Source organism: Peromyscus maniculatus, chromosome 10, assembly GCF_049852395.1.
Source record: "Peromyscus maniculatus bairdii isolate BWxNUB_F1_BW_parent chromosome 10, HU_Pman_BW_mat_3.1, whole genome shotgun sequence".
Taxonomy (NCBI): domain Eukaryota; kingdom Metazoa; phylum Chordata; class Mammalia; order Rodentia; family Cricetidae; genus Peromyscus; species Peromyscus maniculatus.
Window position 1 is genome coordinate 67,968,871 of NC_134861.1, and position 24,571 is coordinate 67,993,441.

At 46.5% G+C, this 24,571-nt stretch overlaps 1 protein-coding gene across 1 annotated transcript in view; it reads right to left on the minus strand.

Moving 5' to 3' along the window:
* Txk (TXK tyrosine kinase) overlaps nt 1–22,623 on the minus strand; it is a 63,218-nt gene extending 40,595 nt beyond the window's left edge. Inside the window, exons 1-5 of the mRNA XM_015998344.3 lie at nt 22,507–22,623; nt 5,236–5,290; nt 4,000–4,102; nt 3,151–3,356; nt 537–602 (exon numbers count right to left, since the gene is read on the minus strand). Coding sequence (XP_015853830.2) covers nt 537–602; nt 3,151–3,356; nt 4,000–4,102; nt 5,236–5,290; nt 22,507–22,522 — 446 coding nt within the window. The 5' untranslated portion in view covers nt 22,523–22,623. The remainder of the gene's footprint in view (nt 1–536; nt 603–3,150; nt 3,357–3,999; nt 4,103–5,235; nt 5,291–22,506) is intronic.
* Between the last annotated feature and the right edge of the window lie 1,948 nt (nt 22,624–24,571).

The following is a 24,571-nucleotide window of genomic DNA, read 5'->3' on the forward strand; positions in this document are numbered from 1 at the left end:
TTTGTACCTACAACTTAATCTTTCAGCCTTACTTTTTCACCTGAAGAGGGAGGATCTACAAAGTCATTGCTCAGATCTCCCTATTCCAAAGCGGTATTTGTTACCAAAAGAAGAGGAAGATTTTTGAAGCATAAATTTGATAAGTTTCTTGCAAACTATATCATTAGCCTACCTCTGATCCTCAGATATTTCTAAAGAGAATCAAAACAAGAACAACATCTAAAACTGACCCCTGCAGACTGTCAGACTTACGACCAGCCATTTTGAAAAGTAAATGTTCCATGTAGGATATGCAGTACAATACGTATGTCGGTGTTTATAAAGCAGGGCCGTGCCAAACAAAATGAATACAAGCTTAAGAAGGATTTTCAGAAGCAACCGTGAGAAGAATCAGAGGTCTCTTCATCGCTAAGGCTATCGAATGTGTTACTTTCTTTTTCTTTTTCAAACCTGAAAACTGCCCATACCTCAAAGTTCCCAGCAGGTCCCTGATTTTCAGAGGTTAATCATAGCACAGGCTTGGTAGGGACACTTACTCATAGATTTCCAAATTGGTGAGTCGGTTTTCTGTCACATAGTTGCTTGGGATTAAGCCTTCATTCCTACAACACAAAACAAAAGAAAACTCAAGATGAGAGACGAGTTTGTAACGTTACCATGACTGTAATTACTTAAATCCCAAAGATGTAGAGGGAAATCAAAAGCATTTGACTCTTAAACTGTTAAAAGAATAAAGATGTTTTTCATTTCCAACTCACAAAATCTCTGTAAATACCAAGATCCTGGCTTATAAACTATTTAAAGAGATTTTAAGACTCTATTTTTTCTTTCTTCCTTCCTTCCTTCCTTTCTTTCTTTCTTTCTTTCTTTCTCTCTTTCTTTTTTTTTAAATAATTTAATTTAATGTGGATTGATGTGAAGGTGTCAGGTCTCCTGAATTACAGACAGTTGTGAGTCTGACATGTGGGTGCTGGGAATTGAACCCCAGTCCTCTGGAAGAGCAACCAGCGCTCCTAACTCCTGAGCCACCTCTCTAAACACCATCCCCCCCCTTTTCTTTGAAATAATCTCACCACGTAGCTCGGCTAACCTCAAATTCTGTGTCACCTCGAGAGTGCTAGGGCTGCAGGCAGGTGCCACCATGCCCAGCTCCAATATGTATTTTAAAGGGAAAGAGGATGCAGTTCTGAGTTTAGACTCCAAGCGTATTGTTCAGTGGAAAGGGCATTGGCAAGCTGGGCACTGTGCAACTGGCCTCACCAAAGGTGGACTATGGGAATGCCTCAGACTTTAAAAAAAAAAAAGCCATTACTTTTTATTTCATAGTAAAATGTACAGAGTTTATAAAACACTGACAAACTTCTGATTTGCCGCGGTCAGGTCCACAGGGTACTCTATTTCTGCCCCCCCCCCCCGAAAAGGGCATGCTAACTGGTTTGTCCAAAATTGAGTCTAGGCCCCACGCAACCTGCACTATGGGAGGATTTCTGGTGGTCAGATAAAAGTCAGCATTCTCCAGCGATTTATGAAACCAGTTCCCACCTGTCCAAAGGGGTCCCTTCCCTTACCCCTGGCCGAAGTGGCTACCTGTGGTTGCTATCGAAGCCCATGCCTGCCTCCAGGCTCCCTCGGTATCACAAGTACCTGTTACGCATTTCAGGGTCCACACTAGCATCCTAGCCCTTCTTAGTTCCCCAAGATTCCCGCCTCCCAGAAACCTGTCACCCCTGCTATTCTCACTATACTGTCTGTCTGTCTGTCTATGTATCTATCTATGTATCTATGTATCTATCTATGTATCTATGTATCTATCTATCTATCTATCATCTATCTATCTATCTATCTATCTATCTATCTATCTATCTATCATCTATTTATCGCTATCTACTTACTCTTTTTTTTCTTACTCTCTAATGATGCTATATCCCCCCCCCCCCTCTTGCTTCCCATCTCCACTATTCTTTCCCGCTTCCCTAGCCCTGGCCATCTCCCGTCTGCTTTTTTTTCCTCTCCGCTCTGTCTCTCGTATCTACAATAAACACCTTAACCACATCATGGAGTGGTCACATCGGCGGGTTCTTTACTGAACCCTCTCACGCACAGCCACTGCTTCCTGCACATGACGCCACTGTCCACTTAGTGATCATTTTCAATGAGCTATGCTCACATGTTGAAATATGTGGTGTGGTTCGTAGATTCCATGTACATAAAAGTTATCACATTTCAAGCCTTGTTCTTCAGCTTGCCTTCAGTTTGTCAATAATGTACTTCGGTTGTCTTTTGGTCAAAGTGGAGGTAAGAGGACAGGAGAAAGAAAAACCCTGGCCTCCGCGCTGACAAGTGTTCTAGCTGCTTCCACATCTAGGGCAGGATGACCATTGGTCATGAATTAGGAACTTCCCTACGTGAGCCCGACCTCACATGAATAGTTTTACTTGAATTCCAAGACCATACTCAAGAGTTGCGTTACAACATTGCTCATAACGGAGGAGGGGCCAAACTAAAATGTATATACATCGTAGAAATTAAAAACAATGGACCCAATACCTTGGCAGTTTCTACTTTTAGCTTAGTCACTCTGAGATCAACTGATGATTGTAAGTCTTCCTTGATAGATTTCTACCTTACGTACTGAGACAGAATCTCTCAATGGTGTGAGTTTCTCGGGCCTGCTAGCCTGCTAGCCAGCTAACTCCAGGAGTTCCTTCTCTTGGCCTCTCTCTAGTCCTGGCGTTACAGGAGGACCACCAGGCTCACTAGACTTTTCTGTATGTTCTAGGGATTCAGACTCTGGTCCCCACCTCTGTGAGAGAAGCACTTCATGGAGTGAGTTATCTCCCCTGTCCTTATTTATTATTCCTAGTCTACAAGTAAAACCTTAGGTCTCCATCCCCGGGACACACAGGGTCACGTGGTAGCATGGGGAGAGCCGGGCAGGTGGAGGCAGGTGTTTCTGGTTTCAGTCATCTGCCACAAGTCACTGTATTCTGCTGGTCTCTTACAAATAGGAGTGTGGGGACTGTTTTATCCCACGCAGAGGGAAGAGTTACGCACGTGGAGACTATGAACTACCACGCAGGTTCTCCTTTTTATGTCCTGAAGTCTTCGAAGGTTGAGAAAACAGTGATGAGGACTCAGCCATCGTCTTACCCCAGACGGTCTCTGGCCTTCCACCAGTGAGGATCACACCTCTCCAATATCAGGTATTCCTCTGCTCTCTTCAGTGCCAAATTACAGGGCTCCCGGGGTAGGAAGTCATAGAGAGCCTTGACCTGGATCCTCTCTTCGGCAAGCTCTGAGAGCGGGAGGGGAGGCAGCGGCTTGCGTTTTGAGGGTTGCGCCCCGCCTCTGTTGGACTGTAAAAACCATCATTACTGTAGTCGTTTGTACCAAACAAACAAACAAACAACAACAGGTCACGTGCATCTGCCTCCATCTCACATCTACCGTCCAGCTCCGCCAATGCATTCAGGCAGAAGCAGCCAGAGACAAGGGCTGCAAACAGCGTGACTGCCACACAGCACTGGGGGCCAGGAACGCACTTGTCATTCTGTGACTCTGAAATCACAAGCTCTCTTGACGGCACAGCTTGGGAGTTTCGGATGCTGTGATTCTTAAACGATGACTTACCCTGAAACAGTTTCATTTGGCTTTAGTGATTCTTCGCTTTTAAGAAGAGAAACACACACACACCTCTGTCCTTCCCTGGGCCCTAAGCTTGGGTCCGTGTTCTCCACCCTCCCCAAGCCGCGGTCTCCCAACCCAAGATGGCAGGAGCCACAGTATATTTCCTCACTGGTCACTATCTTGTTTCAACCTCTGTCTTTAATTCTAGTGGAGTAGGCTAGCTCAACTGAATTTTCTCCTCACTTTCTTCTAGAACATTTACTGAGCTCTTACTGTATAACAGTCATGATTTGAATTTGTGGGCATGGCCACCGGCAGGACCTCCCTAGAGAGTGTGCCCGTGAGGGGACTCCCTGTGGAAATGATACTCACTTGTTTCTTGCTCTTCATCTTGTCCAGCCATGGCCTGTGATGCTGGGAATCATTTTTTGAAGATTCTTCATTTCTGCTCAGGCTTATCTGTGTTCTCACTTGTCTAGCATTGAAAAGCAATCATTTTACAAACAATTGTTCATAAGGAGCATATTCCTAAATCCTTTAGATTCTTTCAGAAATAAGGCAATCTGTGTATCTTTAAAAAAAAAAAAAAAGGTATCTTCCAAGTTCTAATTCCTTGAGCAAATTCTGAATTACAACTCTGAGGACTTTGTCTTCTGTATCCAGAAGTCAGAAAGGCAAAGAGAATTCAGAGTTGTTTTGAAATAAAATGGCAAGGATATGTCATATGCCCAGAGTCTGATACTTTTGAGAGGCCTAAAATTATAATCAATCCAACAAACGCATGCTCTGAGTCAGGCAGAGTGTAAGCACTTACCAGTTCATCCATATCACTATTCCTACACACGTGCAAGGTGAATGATTAAGAACACAAGTGTGACCCGGAGGTGGTGGCACACTCCTTTAATCCAGGCGCTCGGGAGATAGAAGCAGGCAGCTCTCTGTGAATTTGAGGCCAGCCTGGACTACAGAGCAAGTTCCAGGACAGCTAGAGCTATTACACAGAGAAACCCACTCTTGGGGGCAGGGGTGGTGGGGGAGGAACACAAGTGTGCACCCTCGCTCCACCATTTCATAGTGTGGCCTCAGACAAAGCAAAGGGACCTCTCTAAGCCTTGGTTTTTCTTATCTATAAAGTGAGAATTATAAAGGAAAATGCCATGGCAGGTTTTGAGAGCTGTGTGAATGAATACATGCAAATCTCTTCACACAGCGCTTATCAAATGGCTCCTGTCATGATGCTTTGATTTAATCCTAATGCAGTCACATACCTACCCACGGAGTGAGTGTTATAATGAAGACAGGATTCTTATGCTTAAGGGGAAACACATTACTGAGTGGAACACAGACATATAAAACAAACAAACAAATGATAAGGGCAGAACCCCGCCACAGTCTGCAGGAACACACGGAGGAAGAGACTGTATGCAGGGGGGTGGAGGACCAGAGCACCCCTACAATTTGACTTACATCTTTAAGAAAGCAAGCCATTCCAAGAGGACCCATCGGGAAAACACTTCCCAGACAGAAAGCAAGAGACGCAGACAGGAGCCTCATCGGACAGTCGAGCATGAACCCGTTTCCAAGAAATGGCCCTCGAAGCAGACTCACCTCTTCTGCACTGAGCAGCAACAGCAGCAGCAGAGAACAGACTGGAAGGTGCTGTCTGAAAAGGAGATCATTGTCAATGTTAGGAAGGCTCCGGCCCATGACAGCAGGCAGGGAAAGCTGGCTGTGCTCCGGACAAGAGCAGGGAACCATGAATGTTCAGAAGCATGGGAACATCATGACATCTTCTGTAGTAAAAAAAACCAAAAAACTGTCACCAAAAAAAAAGTTCCTGGCACTCTGGCCAGTGTGGTTTCCCTTCTCAGGCTCCTCTCTCTGGCCTAGTTTTTGCATTTCCTCTCCGTGACCGATACATGGTCAGTGCACACCCGATTTGCTCTTGTCGTGGCTAGTGTTGGCCATCAGTAGCCAAGAATGGGTTTCCAGAAACCGTGTTCCCAAGGATCTCTGTGAGCAGGAGTTTTAAATTCGGCCCACCACAGTTTTTAGAAAGCTTTTAAAACGAAAAACTTCACTACAGATAGCTGATGAACTTTAACTTTCGCTGATTTTAAATTACATCAACCATCTCCCAGTCTATTATTTTTCCTAGTTCCCAATTAACAAGCCAACTAGTTTGCCATTACCCATGAACCCATTCCTGTTAATGACTCTTTCCCTAAGTGAGCAGGCTAACGGGCTCCCTGAACTCTTGGGAGGCCTTTCTTTCAGTTTTAATTTCCAAGTTGCCCCTCGATGAGACCCTTACATAGTAGCTATTTCCTTCCCATAGGTACAGGCTTGCAATGCAGACCTATCTGTAAATGAGGCCAGAGCCTAGACCTCTTTCCTTAGCTCACAGTGAACTAACTGTGAACCTCCTGGTGGGGACTAATGGTTAATAGTCCAGTATGTCTCCTGGTCAGGGAGTTTCCTTGATCTGCTGGGGGCTCCTTCCATAATGCCACCTCCACATTACAACAGATAACACCCAGTTTTGCAGTTCTTGAGTGAGGGAGCACCAGTCTTATGAAAGACAGTTTGAGTGCAGAGACGTAAGTATTAGATTCATGATGAAGAATCTAGTTTTAGGGCTGGGGCTCTGGCTCAGCAGGTAAGAGCACTGGTTGCTCTTCCAGAGGAAAAGATTCGGTTCCCAGGGCCCACATGATAGTATATAACCATCTGGTATTCCAGTCCTCGGCCATGCGGCATACTCTTCAGGCCGCTCTGGGCATCAGACACAAACATGGTACATATACATGCAGACAAGATACCCAGATACATAAATAAAATTAATTAAAATTAAATAATAGAGATTTATTTTTTTAAAAAAAGAATCTAGTCCTGCCTTTCTTCAGTTGCTTCCAAAGTGCTCAGTTTTTCTCAGGAAACTAAGGCCATGTTGGAATGAGGCCCTCACTCTCTCCAGTGACTGGCACGGGTCTGACCACGGCCTCTGTCTCCAAGCTCACCTTGTTGCTTCTTGCATGGTGATGAAGAGACCCTCACAGAGGATAAAACCACTGGCCTCATGAAAGCAGCTGCTGGCGTCAACATTGAACCCTGTGGGCCCGGTTGGTTTGCAAAGGCCCTCTCCAGTGTTGACATTGGGACCCTCACATACAGTGTTGGAGCTGGTGGAGCTGCTCCAATGGCTAGTGCTCCAACAGCTAGTGCTCCAATGACCAGTGCTCCAACAGCTAGTGCTCCTATGCCTAGTGCTCCAACAGCTAGTGCTCCAACAGCTAGTGTTCCTATACATAGTGCTCCAACAGCTAGTGCTCCAACAGCTAGTGCTCCAACAGCTAGTGCTCCAACAGCTAGTGTTCCTATACATAGTGCTCCAACAGCTAGTGCTCCAACAGCTAGTGCTCCAACAGCTAGTGCTCCAACAGCTAGTGCTCCTATGCCTAGTGCTCCAACAGCTAGTGCTCCCATAGCTAGTGCTTCTATGCCTAGTGCTCCAACAGCTAGTGCTCCTATGCCTAGTGCTCCAACAGCTAGTGCTCCTATGCCTAGTGCTCCAACAGCTAGTGCTCCTATGCCTAGTGCTCCAACAGCTAGTGACCAATTGCCAGTGCTCCTACAGCTAGTGCTCCAACAGCTAGTGCTCCAGCTGCTAGTGTCTCACCAACCGAAGGTCCAGCCCCTATACTGTTGCTGCCCCAGTGAGGAGAAGAAAGCGAAAGCCACGAATGAAGAACATGGTGACAACATGAGCTTCGGTCTTTTTTACTCAATGTCTTTTGAAATATGTTCAATGAAATGCTGGACTCATGGGAGAACAGATTGTGGGAACCAGTCCTCACTACGAGCAAGCTGAGTTACTTTTCAAATAGAAGGTACTCAGCAGCGGAGTCTAGAAATAACCCCCAAATTCCTGGGGTTTTTCAAAAGTTCCGTGTGGACAGAACCTGTTGCTGCTGCACTCTTCCCAGGCCACCACCGGTGACAGTTTGAGGAGGACTTAATTAGACCATTTCTCCAATGAACGAGATTATTCCTCATTCTCTAACAATGTGACCAAAGGAATCAGTTCTGACTTTGAACCTGCCTGCTAACACCACTCTGATAGCTGTCACTACGCTAGGCAGGGCTCCCACAGGGAAGAGCATTTGCTGGGTGTGGTGTTTCATACCTCCAACTGTTGGGAGGCAGAGGCAGGTGGATCTCTGAGTTCAAGGCCAACCTGGTTTACACAGCAAGTTTTAGGCCATAAGGAGACCCTGTGTTTAAAAAAAAATTGTGTGTGTGTGTGTGTATGTGTGTGTGTGTGTGCCCCCAAGGAGCATAGAAGATGGCATTGGATCTTCCGGAGCTAGAATTACAGGCACTTATAAGCCACACAACATGGTGCTGGGAACTTAACTCTAACCCTCTGAGAGAGCATCAAGTACTCGAACCAACTGAACCATTTCTCCAGTCCCGTCAAAGATCTACTCAGAAAGGTATCCATCACCAAGCCATAGATGGAGTAAAGGAACCACAGAGATAAGCAAGGTGCCCCCCTTAATTGTCACTCTCCTGTGACTGTGAGAAAGAGAGAGAGCTAAGTGGGACAGAGCTCTCTCAGCTCACCAGTGCCGTGGTCTGAAGTTAAGGGGTGCAGATGGCTCCAAGCATTCCCTTACCTTCTCCTCCAGCCTTTGGTCAGTGCAACCCAACCAGAAACCGGAAGGTTTAGAATCATGTTACGCGAACCCTTCCGTATTCCCCTCAAAACCCTTGCCATGCCAAGGTAGAATGTAGCTTGAGAGGAAAGAATAACTCCTCTCAAGCTACATTCTACCTAGGGGTAGAAGGACTGGAGAGATGGCTCAGTGGTTAAGAGCACTGGCTGCTCTTCCCGAGGTCCTGAGTTCAGTTCCCAGCAACCACATGGGGGCTCCCAACCATCTGTAATGAGATCTGGTGCCTGCTTCTGCTGGGCAGGCAGAACACTGTACACCTAATAAAGAAAAAGATAGGGATGGCCGGCCCATTTTGGAGGCTGGCTACCAGATTTAACCCCCTACCAGACCTGTATTCATGCAGTTGTAGATTTACGTTTCTCGGATCCAGACTGAGCCATTGAGCAATCAGTGAATTGCCAACACACTGTGCATACAGTTACCAACTCTGGTCTCCACCGTGGGTTAAAGTCCAGTCCCTGGCACACCCTTCGCCCCGCGGCATTGCTGTTTATAACTTGCTCTGACTTAGTTACTTTCTCTTTTCCTCTCTTACAACCAAGATGCATCCGAAGGCTGAAAAATAAAACTCACTCCTGAGTCCTGTTACTCGGTTTTCAGGTCCTAGCTGCTTCTGTCAATTTTCATCAGCTTCGTATGATGTCTGTATGAGCAAACTAACAAAAAGAAAGAGACAGAGACAGACAGGCCGGCAGGCCACTCCTCGGAGGGAGGCTCCATTAGCCATTCAGAACTCCATCTGCTTTGGAGGAATGAGCCCATTTGGTGCTCTGACCCATTTACTTCATGGCTGCTGCGAGGCCTCATGAGCCCTGTGTCTGTCCCGTCTGGGGGGCAATTAAGTAGAGGTTAATCAAATCAGTAAAGCAGGTCAATAGATGGTGGCAAAGTGCCGTGGCCAAGTTTGCTAAGAGGTATTCAAATTGAAAACTTTTGCCAGGCTTCCTCCTCCTGGATCACCGTTTTCTCCTTCTCATTAGACCATTGCTGTTAGGACAAACACTGGTCACTCAGCCACTGGTGCAGAACAAAGCCGATGGCCCTGCAGTATTTCCTACACCCGTTTTCCTCTGTCGGTGGTCAAATCTGGAAAGGAATAGCCTACATTTGTTGCTTCTGATTGCTCTATTTTCTCTTTCTTCTGAAAAACTGGTCTAAACATGGACACGCACCATGAAATCCGGTGGTTAGGTCTAAGTTCTCCTCTCGAGAGACCTATAGCGTGTGGCACAGTAACCTCCTTAGGCTTGTTCTCAGTTTTCTCATCCACCTGCCTGGCCTCTTCAACTCGGACAGCCTCCAAAGTCTGTGATCTTTTTTTCTTTGTCTCATCCTCCCTTTGATTATTTCATTTCCTCCTGTGGCTTAAAGAGACTGTCCTTCAGCTCATGACACACAAATGCACAAGACCAGCCCAGTCCTAATGAACCGCAGCAGGGTTAGCTCAGTGGTAGAGCGCTTGCCTAGCAAGTGCAAGGCCCTGGGTTTGGTCCTCAGCTCTGAAAAATAAATAAATTAAAAAAATAAACTCTCATATTCCTCCTTTGGATGTCTAGTAGTCACCTTGACTGGCTGTTGAGATGAAATCGGAACTCGTATGTTCCCTCCCTTCCCCATCTTTCTCTACCCACCCTTCTCCATCTTATCAGAAGCGGTCCCCTATTCCTGGTGGCCCAGGCCGATGACCTTTGAGTCATCTTTGGCCCACCTTTTTCTCTCACACCCCAAGCCAATGTGGCAGGAAAGCACGTGCCTTGAAAATAATGGGGTTAGTGACACATATCTGTAATCCAGCACTTGGGGGTTTGAAGCTGTGGAGGACTGTTGTAAGTTCAAAGCCAACATGTGATACGTAGTAAATACAATGCAAGCCAAGACTACATAGCAAGACCCTGACTTAAATGGAGGGGGTACGTGTGTGTGTGTGTGTGTGTGTGTGTGTGTGTGTGTGTGTGTGTGTGTGTGTGTATCTCCAAGAATTTCAGTATTTCAGTTCAGGGTGATTAAAAAGTTCTAAAGATGAATCATGGTCAAGATTGTACAACAATGTGATTGTATTTAATGTTAGTGAAAATAGTTAAAACAATGTTCTTCAGAATATTGCTATAGCTTAGATCTTGACTATCTCACCATAGTCTGAAAAGTGAAGGCCTGATTCTGCCTGTGGTATTGCTGAAGTCTACTGCAGTAGAGAGGAGGGATTCCAGGAGGAAACTGGGCTATTGGGAGCATATTCTTGAAGTAGATATTGGAACCTCAACTCCTCCTCTTCCTTTCTCTTTGTTTCTTGAAGCCAGGAGCCAAAATCAGCATTCCATCCTTTTAAGTTCTTTTGCTTAGGCTTTCTGTTACAGTAACAGAAAGCTGATTGACATACTTTTCCCCCAACAAATAACATCACACACACACACACACACACACACACACACACACACACACACACACACACACACACACACAGAGCTTCCCTCCCCCCCTCATCTGTTACTGCTGTAGTCAAACCTCCGCTATCTCATCTGGCATCTTCCGATTTGTACCCTGACCCCTCTACAGTGTCTTCTCAGCACAATGGCCAGAGTAACAGTCTTTTTAAACCTGTCAGACCATGTTACTCCTTGTCTGCAAACTCCTCAACGGCTCCCCATTTCACCAGAGTTGTAGCCAAAATCCTCACGGCAGCCGAGGAAGCCCTCCCTGATCTGGCCTCCTTTTGTCCCACATCACTCCACCAGGCACCTGCGTAGGTCCCTCCCATGCCCAGCCTCCCACAGGCTGCTCCTGGAGCTCACCAGGCCAGCTGCGGGGCAGACTCTTTGGTGTAGCCTCAAGTGTCATCCCTCAGGATCTGCAATGCCAAGGCCCTGCAATCCCTCCAAGTCTTCGCTCAAATCTCCCCTTGTCAGTGGAAGTAGGTGTCAACTCTTACTGCCCAGTGCATGCGCCACGCTGGAGCTTCTTATTCTGCTCATTTCTTTTCTTTCTTTCTTTTTTCTTTTCTTCCTTCCTTCCTTTCTTTTTTGAGACAGGGTTTCTCTGTGTAGTTTTGGTGCCTGTCCTGGGTCTCACTCTGTAGTCCAGGCTGGCCTCGAACTCACAGAGATCCACCTGGCTCTGCCTCCAGAGTGCTGGGATTAAAGGCGTGCGCCACCACCGCCCGGCTTCTTACTCTGTTCTCCCTTCTTGCTTTCCTTTCATGGGTTTTCTTTTTTTTTTTTTTTTAACATACTATACAATTTCCTTTTTTTTTTTTAAACTTTCTGCCTTCCTTTAGAATGTAAACAGATTTTTTTATCTCTTTAGCTTATAGCTATTTCCCAAGAGACTAGAACAATTCTTCAGAAATAAGATGAGTGGTAAATATTTTGGGGTATGTGAATGGATGAATATGTTTGAAGAAGCCTCAAATTACAATCTTGCCAAGAACATATTTTTGGAGGGTTGCGAACTGTCCTTGGGGACAGAGTAATTGGATCCAGTAGGAGACAACAGGCCTGAGGACAGAGAGGATTAGGTTAGGAAAGTCTTTGAAGGAGAGGATGCCCGGCCTGAGGCCTCTCCCCTTGCAGTAGCGGGCTGTAAATAGTAGAGAGGAATGATGAACTAGACCAAAGTACAGCTGACTGTGCTCAGCCTGGAAACAACCACAATGCTGTGGCCAGGTGTGCTTAGGACCTCATTTTCTAAATACGACCTAAAATATTTAATATAATCAAAGCTAAGAATAGTCACTTTACATTGTTTCTGTGTTTTCCTATTACCAAAATGTTTAAATTTTTAAAATCTATAAATGAAAAGGAGATGAACCCAGAAATTCAAACAAGATCATGATTAGATTAGGCAGCTGTTCTAGGACCTTGTACATACATGATTTTTACATACATATATATTATTTTTACATACATATGATTTTTAGTGGTACATAGGAACAGGTTTTATTTCTCTAATTCATTCACTGTCTTATGCTTTTATGATCCAGAATTTTCGTCTTCTCCATTACCCTCAATGAGAAACCCACCTACTGTTTCTCCTCCCTGATCTTCTCATGTCTGTCTGTAAGGCCACCATGTCTGTCTGTCAGGTCATCACAGAAACCTATGGCTCTTTTCAAGACCCATCCTGTATAACCAATCGGCCGCAATCGGGCACCAGTCTGTTCCCATCCTCTACAGCCAATCGACCACCAGTCGTTTCCCATCCTCTACAGCCAATCAGCTGTCAATCTGTTCCCATCCTTTATAGCCAATTGGCCAATCAGCCACCAGTCTGTCCCCATCCTGTATAGCCAATCGGCCACCAGTCTGTCCCAGCTTCTCAGCTTTTCCTTTCTCTTCCATCTTGACATCCACCTTGTTCCAACTTTCATCCAATCACACACACATTTGTGCATCTGTTCATCTGTTCTTCCCATGACCCTATGGAAAAGGGAGCACTGTACAGACGTGGCGCATGAGTCATAGGGAGGTTATGTGAGACCAAACAGGAACAACATACCCTGCAAGATAGTGGGAGAACAAAGGAGCAGAGCAGGAACAACAGACCTTACAGGTTAAGAGTTCTGTTTGCAGGTAGGTCAGTTAAGAGTAAGTCCCTGATTGTCCTGTGTTAACTCCTTGCAAGTTAAGGCTTCTATTTGTAGTTAAGAATAAGTCCCTGTTGTCCTGTGTTAAAATCTAGTGAAAGAATAAGTTCCTGTTTGTCCTGTGTTAAGTCATTGCAAGATAAGGCTTCTGTTTGTAATTAAGAAGAAGTTCCCGTTTCTTCGATCTGCTGTAAGCGGCTTGCGTCCTCATCACATGATGCACATCCTCCCCCTTCTTCCTCCACTCTCACTGTATCTTTCTAACAACGTGGAACAGCCGACTCTCGCCCCTGTGAACACCTTCTCTCTCCTACAAAAGGGACTTCAAGAGGCCAGCCGGGGCTGCTCTCTCAAGTCCCAATTTTTTAGGGTGAGACAGCTGGCTGGCCAGCCCCGGGTGCACCCCAAAATATAGCTTGCTTTAATTGTGCAGTGGTGGATTTGGTCTTTCCTCCTCGCGATTCTCAGGTTTAACAGTTACTCCCTCTACTGAGCTACTTCACGGAGATCCAGGACCGGAAGCTACTTTGTACCTGACATTTGTACCTGACTCTTGGGTCTTTGCCCTGCGTTGCCTCTCCTAGTCATTCTGCAGTCCCTGAGGCAGCCTCTGCCAGCAGCCCTGCATCTTCATGAGAACTCCCTCCTTCCACCGTCAAGGCTTCTTCTCCATTTGGCTTTGTGTCCCCCAATTCCCACTGCGTCCCTGTCTCCCACTTGTTCTCGGAGATTCTTTGAACACTTCTGAAAAGACCTCCTGTTACAATCCACTCCCATCTTTGTGTGTGTGTGTGTGTGTGTGTGTGTGTGTGTGTGTGTGTGTGTGTGTGTCTTCCCAAAGCACACATCATCTGTCATGGCCTGTGCTGCATAGTTAGGCCCCACTCTAGACGGTCATCTCTTTATGTAGGCTCCGCTTCTCTTGGGTATCTCAACCTCTCCGTTATCTCCATTTCCCTCTGACGGTTCTTCATTGTGGTGGGCTTTCCTGTTTACCGTGCTTGGCACCCCTAGTGCATACAAGATGCACGTAGCAGCAAGGCCTCCTCCTTTCTGACACCCATACCACTATCACCTTCCAGTTGTGAAAACCAAAACATTTCCACACGGTATAAAATGTCCCCCGGGGGTAAAAATTATCCTAAGTTGAAAGCAACTGTGTTTACGCTTTTTATAAGTCCTTCTGTTTCAAGGGACTGTATCCTCCACTTTGCCTTTTCATAGCATCTGATCAGTACCTGACACAGAGTAAGAATTCAGTAACTGCTCAATAGGACCTGGCTGGTTTTCTCACCATTACAGTAGCCCTGTTGATAGGAATTCCAACCACACCCCCATGGTCGTGCATGCCCGGCAGGACACTTAGTCATCTGTGCCTAGTCATTTCCAGGTCATACGTCCTACGTACCCCAGGCCCCATGGCTACATGGTCACGTAATCGCATGGACGTGACCACATGATCTATGCGCATGTGTGGAATAGCCACATGAGCCTGTGTGCACAGGTGTGTCCTGGCCTTTATAAGACCGTGTTCCCCGGCTCTCTTTTTCCTATGTGTCCTTCCACAGGCCTGAACAGCTATCCCTTTCTCCTTGTCTTGATAAAAGTCTTGTTAGTGGATTCTGTCGTGTTTCGTGACTTTCCCTTGGGGGTAAGAGTGCCACTAAAAAATCATCACCTGTCATATATGATCTTATGCCTTGATGCTGCTCACAGAGACCACTGTGCTAACTAGGACCTTTGACAAGGTGATCATGCGGAACAGCAAAGCTGAAGGAGAATTTGGGGACTGTTAGCTAGCATCTGTGTTGGGCCACAAGCCTAAGACTTCATCCCAGATCTACTAAAAAAACAAAGTTAAGAAAAGCTTATCCAAAATTAAGCATGGAGGCTGGTCTGGAAGTAGTGGGTTATCATCTAAAATCAGGCATTGAATCATGAAATGCTAAAGAGATTTATTTGAGTGATACCCATTTTTTATTCCGATTAGCATGTGGGGTCAAGGGAGACATGATTGATCCATTATCTTATAGCAAAGAGATGATTCTTGACAACTAATCAAGAGCTTCATTTGGAGGCAATAAACAAAACTAATACACCCTATCTTCTAGGAATGGCTGTTCCCAACTTCTACCAACATGTCCCTTATCATATACCTGGCAACGTGTGCATATTACTACACTCTCTCCACTCGTTTATGCTTAACTGACTCGCTTATTGCTCTCACGTTGAGATAGGTTCTATTACTTTATGATAGGATGGTTATTCTTCATTGTCAACTTGACTAGGTTTAGAACATCCTGGGGATTGGTGAGGTCCACCTTTAGGTGTGTCTCTGAAGATGCTTCTAGAGAGGATTAACTGTAAGAGTTAAGATCTACACTGAATGCACATGGCACCATCCCATAGGCTAAGGACCCAGACAGAATGAAAGGAGAAAAGGGGGGAAGCCAGCCAATCATCGTCGTTCCTTCTTCTTTCTACTTCCTGTTTAGCTATGAAGAACCAGTGTTTCTCCACAACAGGCTCCTGCTACCAAGATCTTCTGCCCAAGTCTGTGATCACAAGTATCCAAGGAACTGTGATCCAAGACGAGCGCTTCCTCCCTTAAGTTCCCTAGGTCAGGTGTCTTGGTCACAGCAAAGCAAACGTAATGGATATATATGGAGGTAACAGGACCAGGCCCAACATTCCAGACAAACAGAGTCATCGAAAGGTTCAGCACTTTGTCCAGTTACAGAGCAGCTGAGCCAGAATTTAAGCCCAAAGAGTATCTATCCTCAGTCCACGAGCATAACAATAAAACAGTCCTGACGGAGGAGATTAAGACAGCAGAGAGGAAGCATCTTCTACTTAAGAGAAGTCACATTCTCAGTTTTCCCCACCAGTTCCCTAGAACTCAGTCAGCTCTTATTCACCAGACAAACTTAAGGTAAACACCGGGCAGATGTGGTCTCCTCTAAAGACAGGTGGAGGAAGAGGGCTGAGGAAGTCAGTCAGCAAGTCAGCGGAGTCCTCAGCACCCACAGCTCCTCCTGTTAGAGCCCCGCCTGGCCCCCAACTGAGAGAAGATGCTTCCATACATCTCTCCTTGCTCCCTGGGAAGGCTCTGGAGTTTATTCTGGGTAAAGTTCTCCATGGCCAATGCAGAGGCCTAGAGTGGGTGCTGTGGTGAGAGGTTCTTACAGGTTTGTAAACCTGACTCCTGTACTGGTCAGGACTAACAGGGAGGTTGGTGTCAAGGAATTGGCTCCTGTGACCTTAGAGGCCAGCACGCCCAACACCTATGGGCAGGACGCTCAGGAGCTAGTTTGAGCCTAAAGGCAGTTGGCAGAATTCCTGGCAAGAATTCCTTCTTGCTCAGAACTGGTCCATTTCATCTATCGAGGCCTTCCTGTGTGAGGCTAACATTACCACAGAGGATAAACCTCTCTCATTTAAAATCCACCCATTTAAATATTAATCTCGCCAAAGAAGACACTTTCACAGAAACAGTCAGGATATTTGAACAGATTTTATCCAGGTACCGTGGCCCAGCCATGATGACCCACAGCCTTAGCAATCACAGCACTCTAGATACAGAGCCTGGTAGGCAACCCAGTGAGTGAAGTGCATGCTCTTTAAGCCCAAAGACCTGAGTTCAATTCCTGGAAACGGTTCAACAAGTGTGCCATGGCACGTGCACGTGCCCACACAGACATCGTTTATACACAATAAAAATAATAAATAGAATGTAACAACAAATAGGTAAACACATTTTAAAACATACAACTCTGAAAGAGAGAGAGAGAGAGATCACAGTGTTGGCCTGCAGGCAGTTCTATCCGGAAGTAGGACCGGATCGCCCCGAGTTCACTGAACCCCAAGTCACAGCTGCACATCACCAGTACAAGTTTCCACCTGGCTTTACTTTTGTTCTCTTCTGAAGCCTGGAATTTGGGAGTAGGACTTTTCAAAAATACGATTTCTCCTCATTCGGTAGCCAAGACGATTGCCTGTACATGAAGGTACAGCCTACCCAGCTGTTGCTTTAGTTAGGAAAAGGTTCTGGCCTATTTCTCCCCAAATCAAATGCAGTTGTGAGAAAAGAAGCCCACCTCCGCCTGTTCACAGACCGGCCCCTCGCCTGTTCATAGACCGGCCCCTTGCCTGTTCACAGACCGGCCCCTATGCCACCACTAATGCAAGCGAACCGCTGCCTCCCAACAACCACCTCTGAGGGAATGAGCCCGGGAGACAAGCACCTCCTCATGGGTCCTTGCTTGGCACATGTTCCCAGAACTCTAGACACATTTATTAAATATTAACATCCTGGACCAAAATTTGCCCAACACAGATGCCACTGATCATTGGATTCATGGGGGCGTTTTCTACTTCCAGTATCCAGGTCTTCAGGGAGAGGGAGTGAATTGGTGAGCTCCCTTTTACACACACACACACACACACACACACACTCCTGATTACAATCAGTGTCCTTTGGCAATGAACCTGCAGAAAGAAAGCTTGTAGCAAATTCCCAGTTTGGACAGGAACTCATCCACATCAAGGGCCTTTGCCAGAAGCACAAAATGTCCCAGCAGCAGACAGTGGCTGTTTGCTTGCTGGAAGGTCCTGTAGGAAGGACACTCAGAACTGAGAGTTTTCACAGGAACCCAGCCTTCTCCCTCAGGTTTATATCTACATTGTTTTTCCCATCCACTTCTTAATTCCCCAACAAATATCCTTAACAGGATGCCGTGTGCCAACAAATTAGAAGAAAGGCCATACTATCCAGACATAATCTCTTGTAACCTTTCCATCCTGGAAAATCTCTCCTAGGCTAGGTGGTACCTGGAACTATTTATTACCTGTCCATCCTTCTTTTATCTGGGATGGGTGCTTGCCTGAGGAGCCCCTTCCGCCCTGGAGGCTCACAGTGGCCACAACAGAGCTCTGAGTGGAAACAGGCTTCCTTCCAGTAGGGAGGCAGGGAGGGAAGAGCATAATTTCCCAAAGCGATACCTAGCGTCACCTCTGGGCAAGTAAAGCCATGGTGATGAAAAGCCTTTGCCCAGGCTGCCTGGGAAGCTGTTGCTGTGTTCTCGGTTTCTGAGATTTACCAGGAAGGTCTCAACTTAGCTGCTGGCATGGGCAGTGTTGAGTTTCTTCTGGGTCAGTGCCTCCGATGAGACTCGTTCCTGCTCAGTGTGGGCATCATAGTAACTGGCAGGTGCCTGGCTAGTCAGTTTTTTCCCCTTGGAAACAGATTTAAAAATCACTCAGTTTCAGGAGTTGCCTGAGCCAAACATTGAGAGCTGTGGGAATGAAACCTGGTGAGTTCTGTGGCCCAGGATGAGCAGAAGGGAATTTTTTTAAATTTTGAAACAGTGTCATTTTATGTAGCCCTGACTGTCCCAGAACTCACCAGGTTGGCTTTGAACTCACAAAGCTCTGCCTCTGCCTTCCAAGTGCATGAATTAAAGGTGTATGCCATCATACCCATCTCAAAATGGACACTCTTAAATTCACTATGAGCCAGGAATTGCCTCTCCCCAACCCCACCAACCCCACACCCCACCAGGAGTTTACAGATAAGCCAAACTTCTCCCTCTGCCACAAAAGTCTAGCACTAGATCCTTGTCTCAGGGCCTTTGGGGACAGACACATTTTAACTGAGTGGACGGTTGGTTTGGGAAGCTCATCACTGGTAGCTTTTCTCCACTTTCCTGAATGTCAAACCAAGAACACACACTCTCAGGAAGGTGCGAGGTGATGGGCTGAGGTTTTCACATGGATGTTTATCCAACTTTAAAAAGCTACTCTTTATTCTAAGTTTATGTTCTTTGTGCATTTGGGCATTAATTATCCCGTGTGTGGGCCTAGGTGCCTTTTGTTGTTTGGTTGTTCCTTTATGGGGTCAGTCTCCTTAAGTAGGCCAGGGTGATCTTGAACTCTAGATCCTCCAACCTTTGCCCACCCCCACCTCTCCCCACCTACCAAATGCTGGATGACAGGTTTATACTACCATACTTGGTACCTTTCTAAAAATTGATGGTCACCTGAGATATTACTTTTTTTCCTAAATACATTGGCCGAGAAGGAAAGACATCTCTGTAATAGACCCCACACTGCCTTGTTTTCTTTTGTTTTATTTTAGACTGTGAAATTTTGGTTACATTGGAGGATTCCAGTAGGAGAAAAGACAAACTGGGTCCAGAAACAGACACATTTGGGTAGATGATAAGAATGGTCCTTGGACTGTCCTGAGCCTGACCTGTATCGTTGCTATGGAAGGAGTATAAAGAGGACTCCAGCAGGGCGGTGGTGGCGCACTCCTTTAATCCCAGCGCTCGGGAGGCAGAGCCAGGCGGATCTCTGTGAGTTCAAGGCCAGCCTGGTCTACAGAATGAGATCCAGGACAGGCACCAAAACCACACTGGGAAACCCTGTCTTGAATAAAGAAAGAAGAAGAAGAAGACTCTAGAAACCTGAGAATCTGGACGGCTGTATGGAGCAGGAGGAGATATTCCATGGAGCAAAGGGTGCTATAAGGAAAGGCTGTGAGTCTTCCACAGAAGGATGGCATATGTGTTTCCCAGCTGTGAGTAGCGCCCCCCCCCCCCGCCCGGTACCCCTCAAAAGACATTCACAGAAGCAAGCGTTCTTACTCTTGAACTACATACATCCCCTACTCCTGGTTCTGGTTGAGACCAAGCCTCACGTAGGCCAAGCTGGCCTGGAACATCCTTCCCCCGGGTGTGCCCAGCTGTTTGAAGAAATGCTGATCCCTTCCAGGTAATAAGGCCACGTGAGCTGGACTCTGCAGGCATCTTACACACAATCTCTCCTCTGTCCCACACCTCAAGGTCCTGTTTCCTAGAACTGTATTGTCTGTGGCCCACAGTTCACAGGCTCACAGATCTCTTACTGGCCAGCTTGTGAAGTGAAAAAAAATGGCTAGACTGAGCCACAGAGCACCTGGGCCCTGGACCACAAGCTGAACTACCCGATTCTGTGTGGGCAGGGAAGGAGGATGAGACTGACCAGGCGGGCTCCTCACAGGAGCTCTGAGATCTGCAGATCTGCACCCAAGAAGGCCTGGAAGCCTCACAGAGGTAGCTACAAACTGACCACAATCACCATTTTTATACAAGTTAGGTGAGGGGGGAGGGGGGAACATGACATTATTCCAAGACAAAAGGAAACACAGACATAGTGTTTTTGTGCCTATTTTAACACCCCGTCTGTGGGTGAGAAAGAGCATCAACTCCAGCAGAGGCCAAGCGCAGTGGAGGCAAACCCGTTGGTTTTTGATCTGTGGCACTCCCTGCCCTCGCCGCTACATACATTTCCTATTTCTGAGACTCAGCTCTGGCCTGGATCTAATTACGCTTTTAGGACGGCTTTGTTGCTGTGGACCAGTTGTTCCCTGACAGCTCAGCAGGGTCCCCCGTGGCTCAAGGTCTCTCTGAAGCTGCAGTCACAGCAGGCTTGCCTGCCCGAAGCTAGAAAACTGCTTGCAAGTTCCCTTCCAAGCCACAGCTGATAATCCAAGGGGCAGAGAGGCTGGAGACAGCCGAGAGGGGAACTGCTTCTTTCAGCACCAAGTCTCAGAGGTGACATCGCATTGTTCTCAAATATTCTAGTTGAGAGAAGTAAAGCCCTACATCGGCCGCTTCCTAAGAAGAGGGGTTGATTGCTCATGGGCAGAACTACCTGGAAGTAGATCTCACCAGAGGCCGGCTTAGAGAATGCCTGCCCCAGCCACCCTGCTTAGCTTCATATCAGTAATCATGGGTCATTAGCTTTGCAGGGTTGGCGTGACAGGGTGTTCTGGTCATCATTTTTCTTTCTACTTTACAACTTGGGGACAATAAAAAGACAGGGAAAAAAATAGATGAAAAGTATTCCAGAAGAGATAAGTTTTCCTAATCCTCGGCCATTGCACGAGGATCTTGGCATCTTCATAAACGTCTGCGCTGAGTCTGTTCTTGTGGTAACTTAGCTGCTAAACATGCTGGCAATTCCAACCACACTTCACTTAAATGTAACTTCATTGGAGCAGTGTCCTTGGCCCCTGTTCAGAACCTGCAATCATTTCCATCTGATCAAAATCCCACCCTACACAACTACCTCCTCTTCCAGCAGCCTGTGACTCCTGGTTGCCATGACAGCCCTTAGAATAGCCAATGTGTTTGGTAAACGATTGTCAAATACAAACAAGCATCCTTAAGTTCAATATACCCTGGAGCATGCTTGGTATTTCCTTGTCAACGGTAAATACTCAACATTTCACCCAGCAGGAAACAGAGCATCACTTAGCTGTGGCTTATGGCAGAAGGAAACAGCTGATTCTTCCCAGCCACTCAGACTACCAGACACTGGATGATACAGGGAAAGTGCATTAAAATCATCCCTTTAAAGGCCAAGGGGAATGATCATGAAAGACCCCACAGAGAGCTAGACTTCCGCTTCATCCCTAGACATCCTAGACATTGTCTCAGCCCTTACAACTACTTTCCATGTCGCCAGGCCTTTCCTGGTATAATGCATGGCCTTCCCCTAGTTCTGACCTCCGGAGAAACGACGGGGGCCTTTAACATTCCATATTCTGTCGCTGCTCAGTGTGCTCTGCTTTTGGGGAGGTGGGAGCATGTGACGATTCTTTGTAGCTTTCTCTGCTTGTTCCTATTACTGATAACAGGAAGCCTTTTGTTTTATTTTTTGTTTTTTTTTGTTTTGTTTTGTTCTGTTTTTGTCTTAGTCTATAAATCATATTCAGGAAGGAACACCTAGAATAGCATGTGCTTGTTTTTATAAATCCTACCTATGTGTGTGTGGGGGGTCCTAACAAGGTGCTGTGGCTTAAAGAGAGACATCAAACTCACAATCCATTCTTCCTGATGCCCGCTAAAAATCAGAATTGTGGCCTAATCTGAAACGACTGAGCTCTGCTGATGTTCGATTCCAAAGGCCATCTAGAATTAAAATCAGAGACGGTCTTTTTCTTCCATTTTAAAAACTATATACATTAAGAAGCCTCTCTGGGTCTCATAGTTAAGTTAGTGCATGTTTCTAAAAATTGTGGTGGAGCTTTAAGAACAACTCTCAAATTAACTTGAGGATGCGTTTGTCATTTTTAACCTATTATTTCTTCATGATATCTAGGGGAGGGGGCAGAAAGGGAGTCCTCACGTTATAGACTTGCTCAGACAACCAAGTTGCCAATGGTGACCTGTCAAAACCGAGGCAAAACAGAACAAGTTTGGTCTCCTGGCCTTCAACTCTGAGCTCTTTATCAGTCTAGAAACAAACACAGCACATCACACTGACTGCATTTCCACACATGGAAGTACCTTTTTTTTTTTTTTTGCTACTTTAATTCATGTTCTCAATTCTCAAACATATTTTATCCAAAGACAGTGGCTGTTTAAATAAGTCACAAAAATCCTGTCACTACATCTGGAGAAATGATATCTTCAAGATTTCACAAGTTCCATGTTTTAGCAAAAGCCTCCCCTCCTGTTCAAGACTCTGGAAGACGCCCATCCACATGAAATGGAGAAGGCCCATCTTACTCACAAGAGGACAGAATCATGGCTGTCCCGCCGCCTGGGCCCACACAGAAGGCTTGGGTCTCCAGCCGAGTCCCCACTCACAGCAACACATCTTTCGACTGAGAGCGTCGTTGGCTGTGACGTTTCTCGCAGGCAAAGTTCACCCCACCTATTTTCCTGTTCTGAAACCTCAGAGAAGTGTGTGAATGACAAGCCAGTGGCCTACATAAGAAAGTTCAGAACTCGGCATCCACATCTGAGATGTTTGCTAGCACTTCCTCATGCCTAGATGTGTGGGTGTGTCTTGAAAACGCTTTGAAGAAATCACAGAATTTTGCTAAAGGGGATTTTAAAAATGATCAACTCAAGCTGCCCTCTCTGGGCAGAGTCTGGAATAAAGGAACCAAGGAGAAGGAATTTTTTTGCCCAAGGGCTCACAGTGGTACAGGGAAAATTGGATTCTAGGATTATGAATATTCAATCTAGAATGTTTGGTCCTGAGTCAGGACCGACTCCAGGAACCTGATTTGGGATTAGGTGAGAATTTGTGTGGCTCACACCTTTAATCCCAACACTCAGGAGGCAGAGGGGGGTGAATCTCTGTGAGTTCAAGGCCAGTCTGGTCTACATAAACAGTTCCAGGACAACCAGGGCTAAAAAAAAAAAAAGAAAAGAAAAAAGTAAAAAAGAAAATTGTTCCTAACTGTTGTCAGTGGTATTTGCTTTATTTTCCCACAGAAAGTATTTGTATGGGCTAGGGAAATGGCTCAGTGGATAAAGTTTTTAACGCAGAAATATAAGGACCCGAGTTCACGTGATTGACAAGTGGGCGTGGTGTTCCACCAGTAAGCCAAGTGCAGGAGAAGGGGAGACAGGAGAGTCTAGGGCAATCTGGCTAGCTAGACCGACCAAACTAGCCAGCTCTGAGTTCAGTGGAGAGGTTCCACCTCACGACATAAGGTGGAAAGCAATCAAAGACACGTAATGTCGGCCTCTGTGTGCACACACGCACACACACAGTGTGCACACATGTACACACACACACACAGTGTGCCCACATATACACACACACACAGTGTGCCCACATGCACACAGAGACCCCACCACCGAGACATACACGCGAAAAAAGTATTTGAAACCGTTCACACAGGAACTGTACCCTCCGCTCACTCTCCTGGGCACCAGCGACTTCCTCTCACAGCTCATCCAGGTGAAAGGGGAGCATGGGGGTGGGGCGGGGTGACAGAGGTGTCCGGTAAACCTGCACAGGACCAGCTCCTTCGGGAGGAGGTACAAGTCGGTTCAAAGGTGTATGCGGTTTTGTGGCGTGGGCAGTTGGAAGGAATGTGGCAGATTGTGCCAAGACTATTTTACTTTTCTCCATGATAAAAGGTCCAAGAAGGAAGTGAACACAGCCTCCAGCACAGCCTTCAGTTTGGTGGGCACAGACTCCTGGCCAAGGAGGTGGTTCTCTGGAGTCAGAGGGAAGAGGAGTCTTCTCAGGGAAGCCAGCTCCCGCCTGTGCGTCCACCAAAAGCTCCAGTGTGGGAGAGCTCCCAGCAGCTCCCAGGGGGCACTGACTTGTGAAGGAACAGTCCTTACCTTCCTCAGCTTTGGGGGCTCACAAATACCAAGAACAGTGTGTTAGGAAGTAAACGGTTCCTACTGATAGTAGTTGGGTTGGCTTCATTTCCTAGAAGCTCATGAAAACAAAAAAAAAGGGGGGGAAACTGTGTGAGTGAGACACCCACTCAAACAAACTGGACCGCAGGGTCTACTGCAAGGCTGAGATGGATGACGGTCTTACTAATCCAGGGACCCAAGTCCAACCAGGCTTCTTGAACAACACATGGCAGCTCAGAACACCTTCTCTCTAGATCCCTTGGCAGCATCCTGGACCACCACAGGCAAGCTGCTCTGGGGACCTCTGGTCCAGAGCCCAGCACCTCAAACGGAGTATCCGCAATGCCCTGGGAACATTCTTAAGACTTTTGAGGTATCTAATTCTGTCATTAAAAGTTCCACCTAACTCTAACCAGCTCTGGCCACCATGGTCAGGGTCAAATAGCTCATCATAGGCCGTAGGCTGT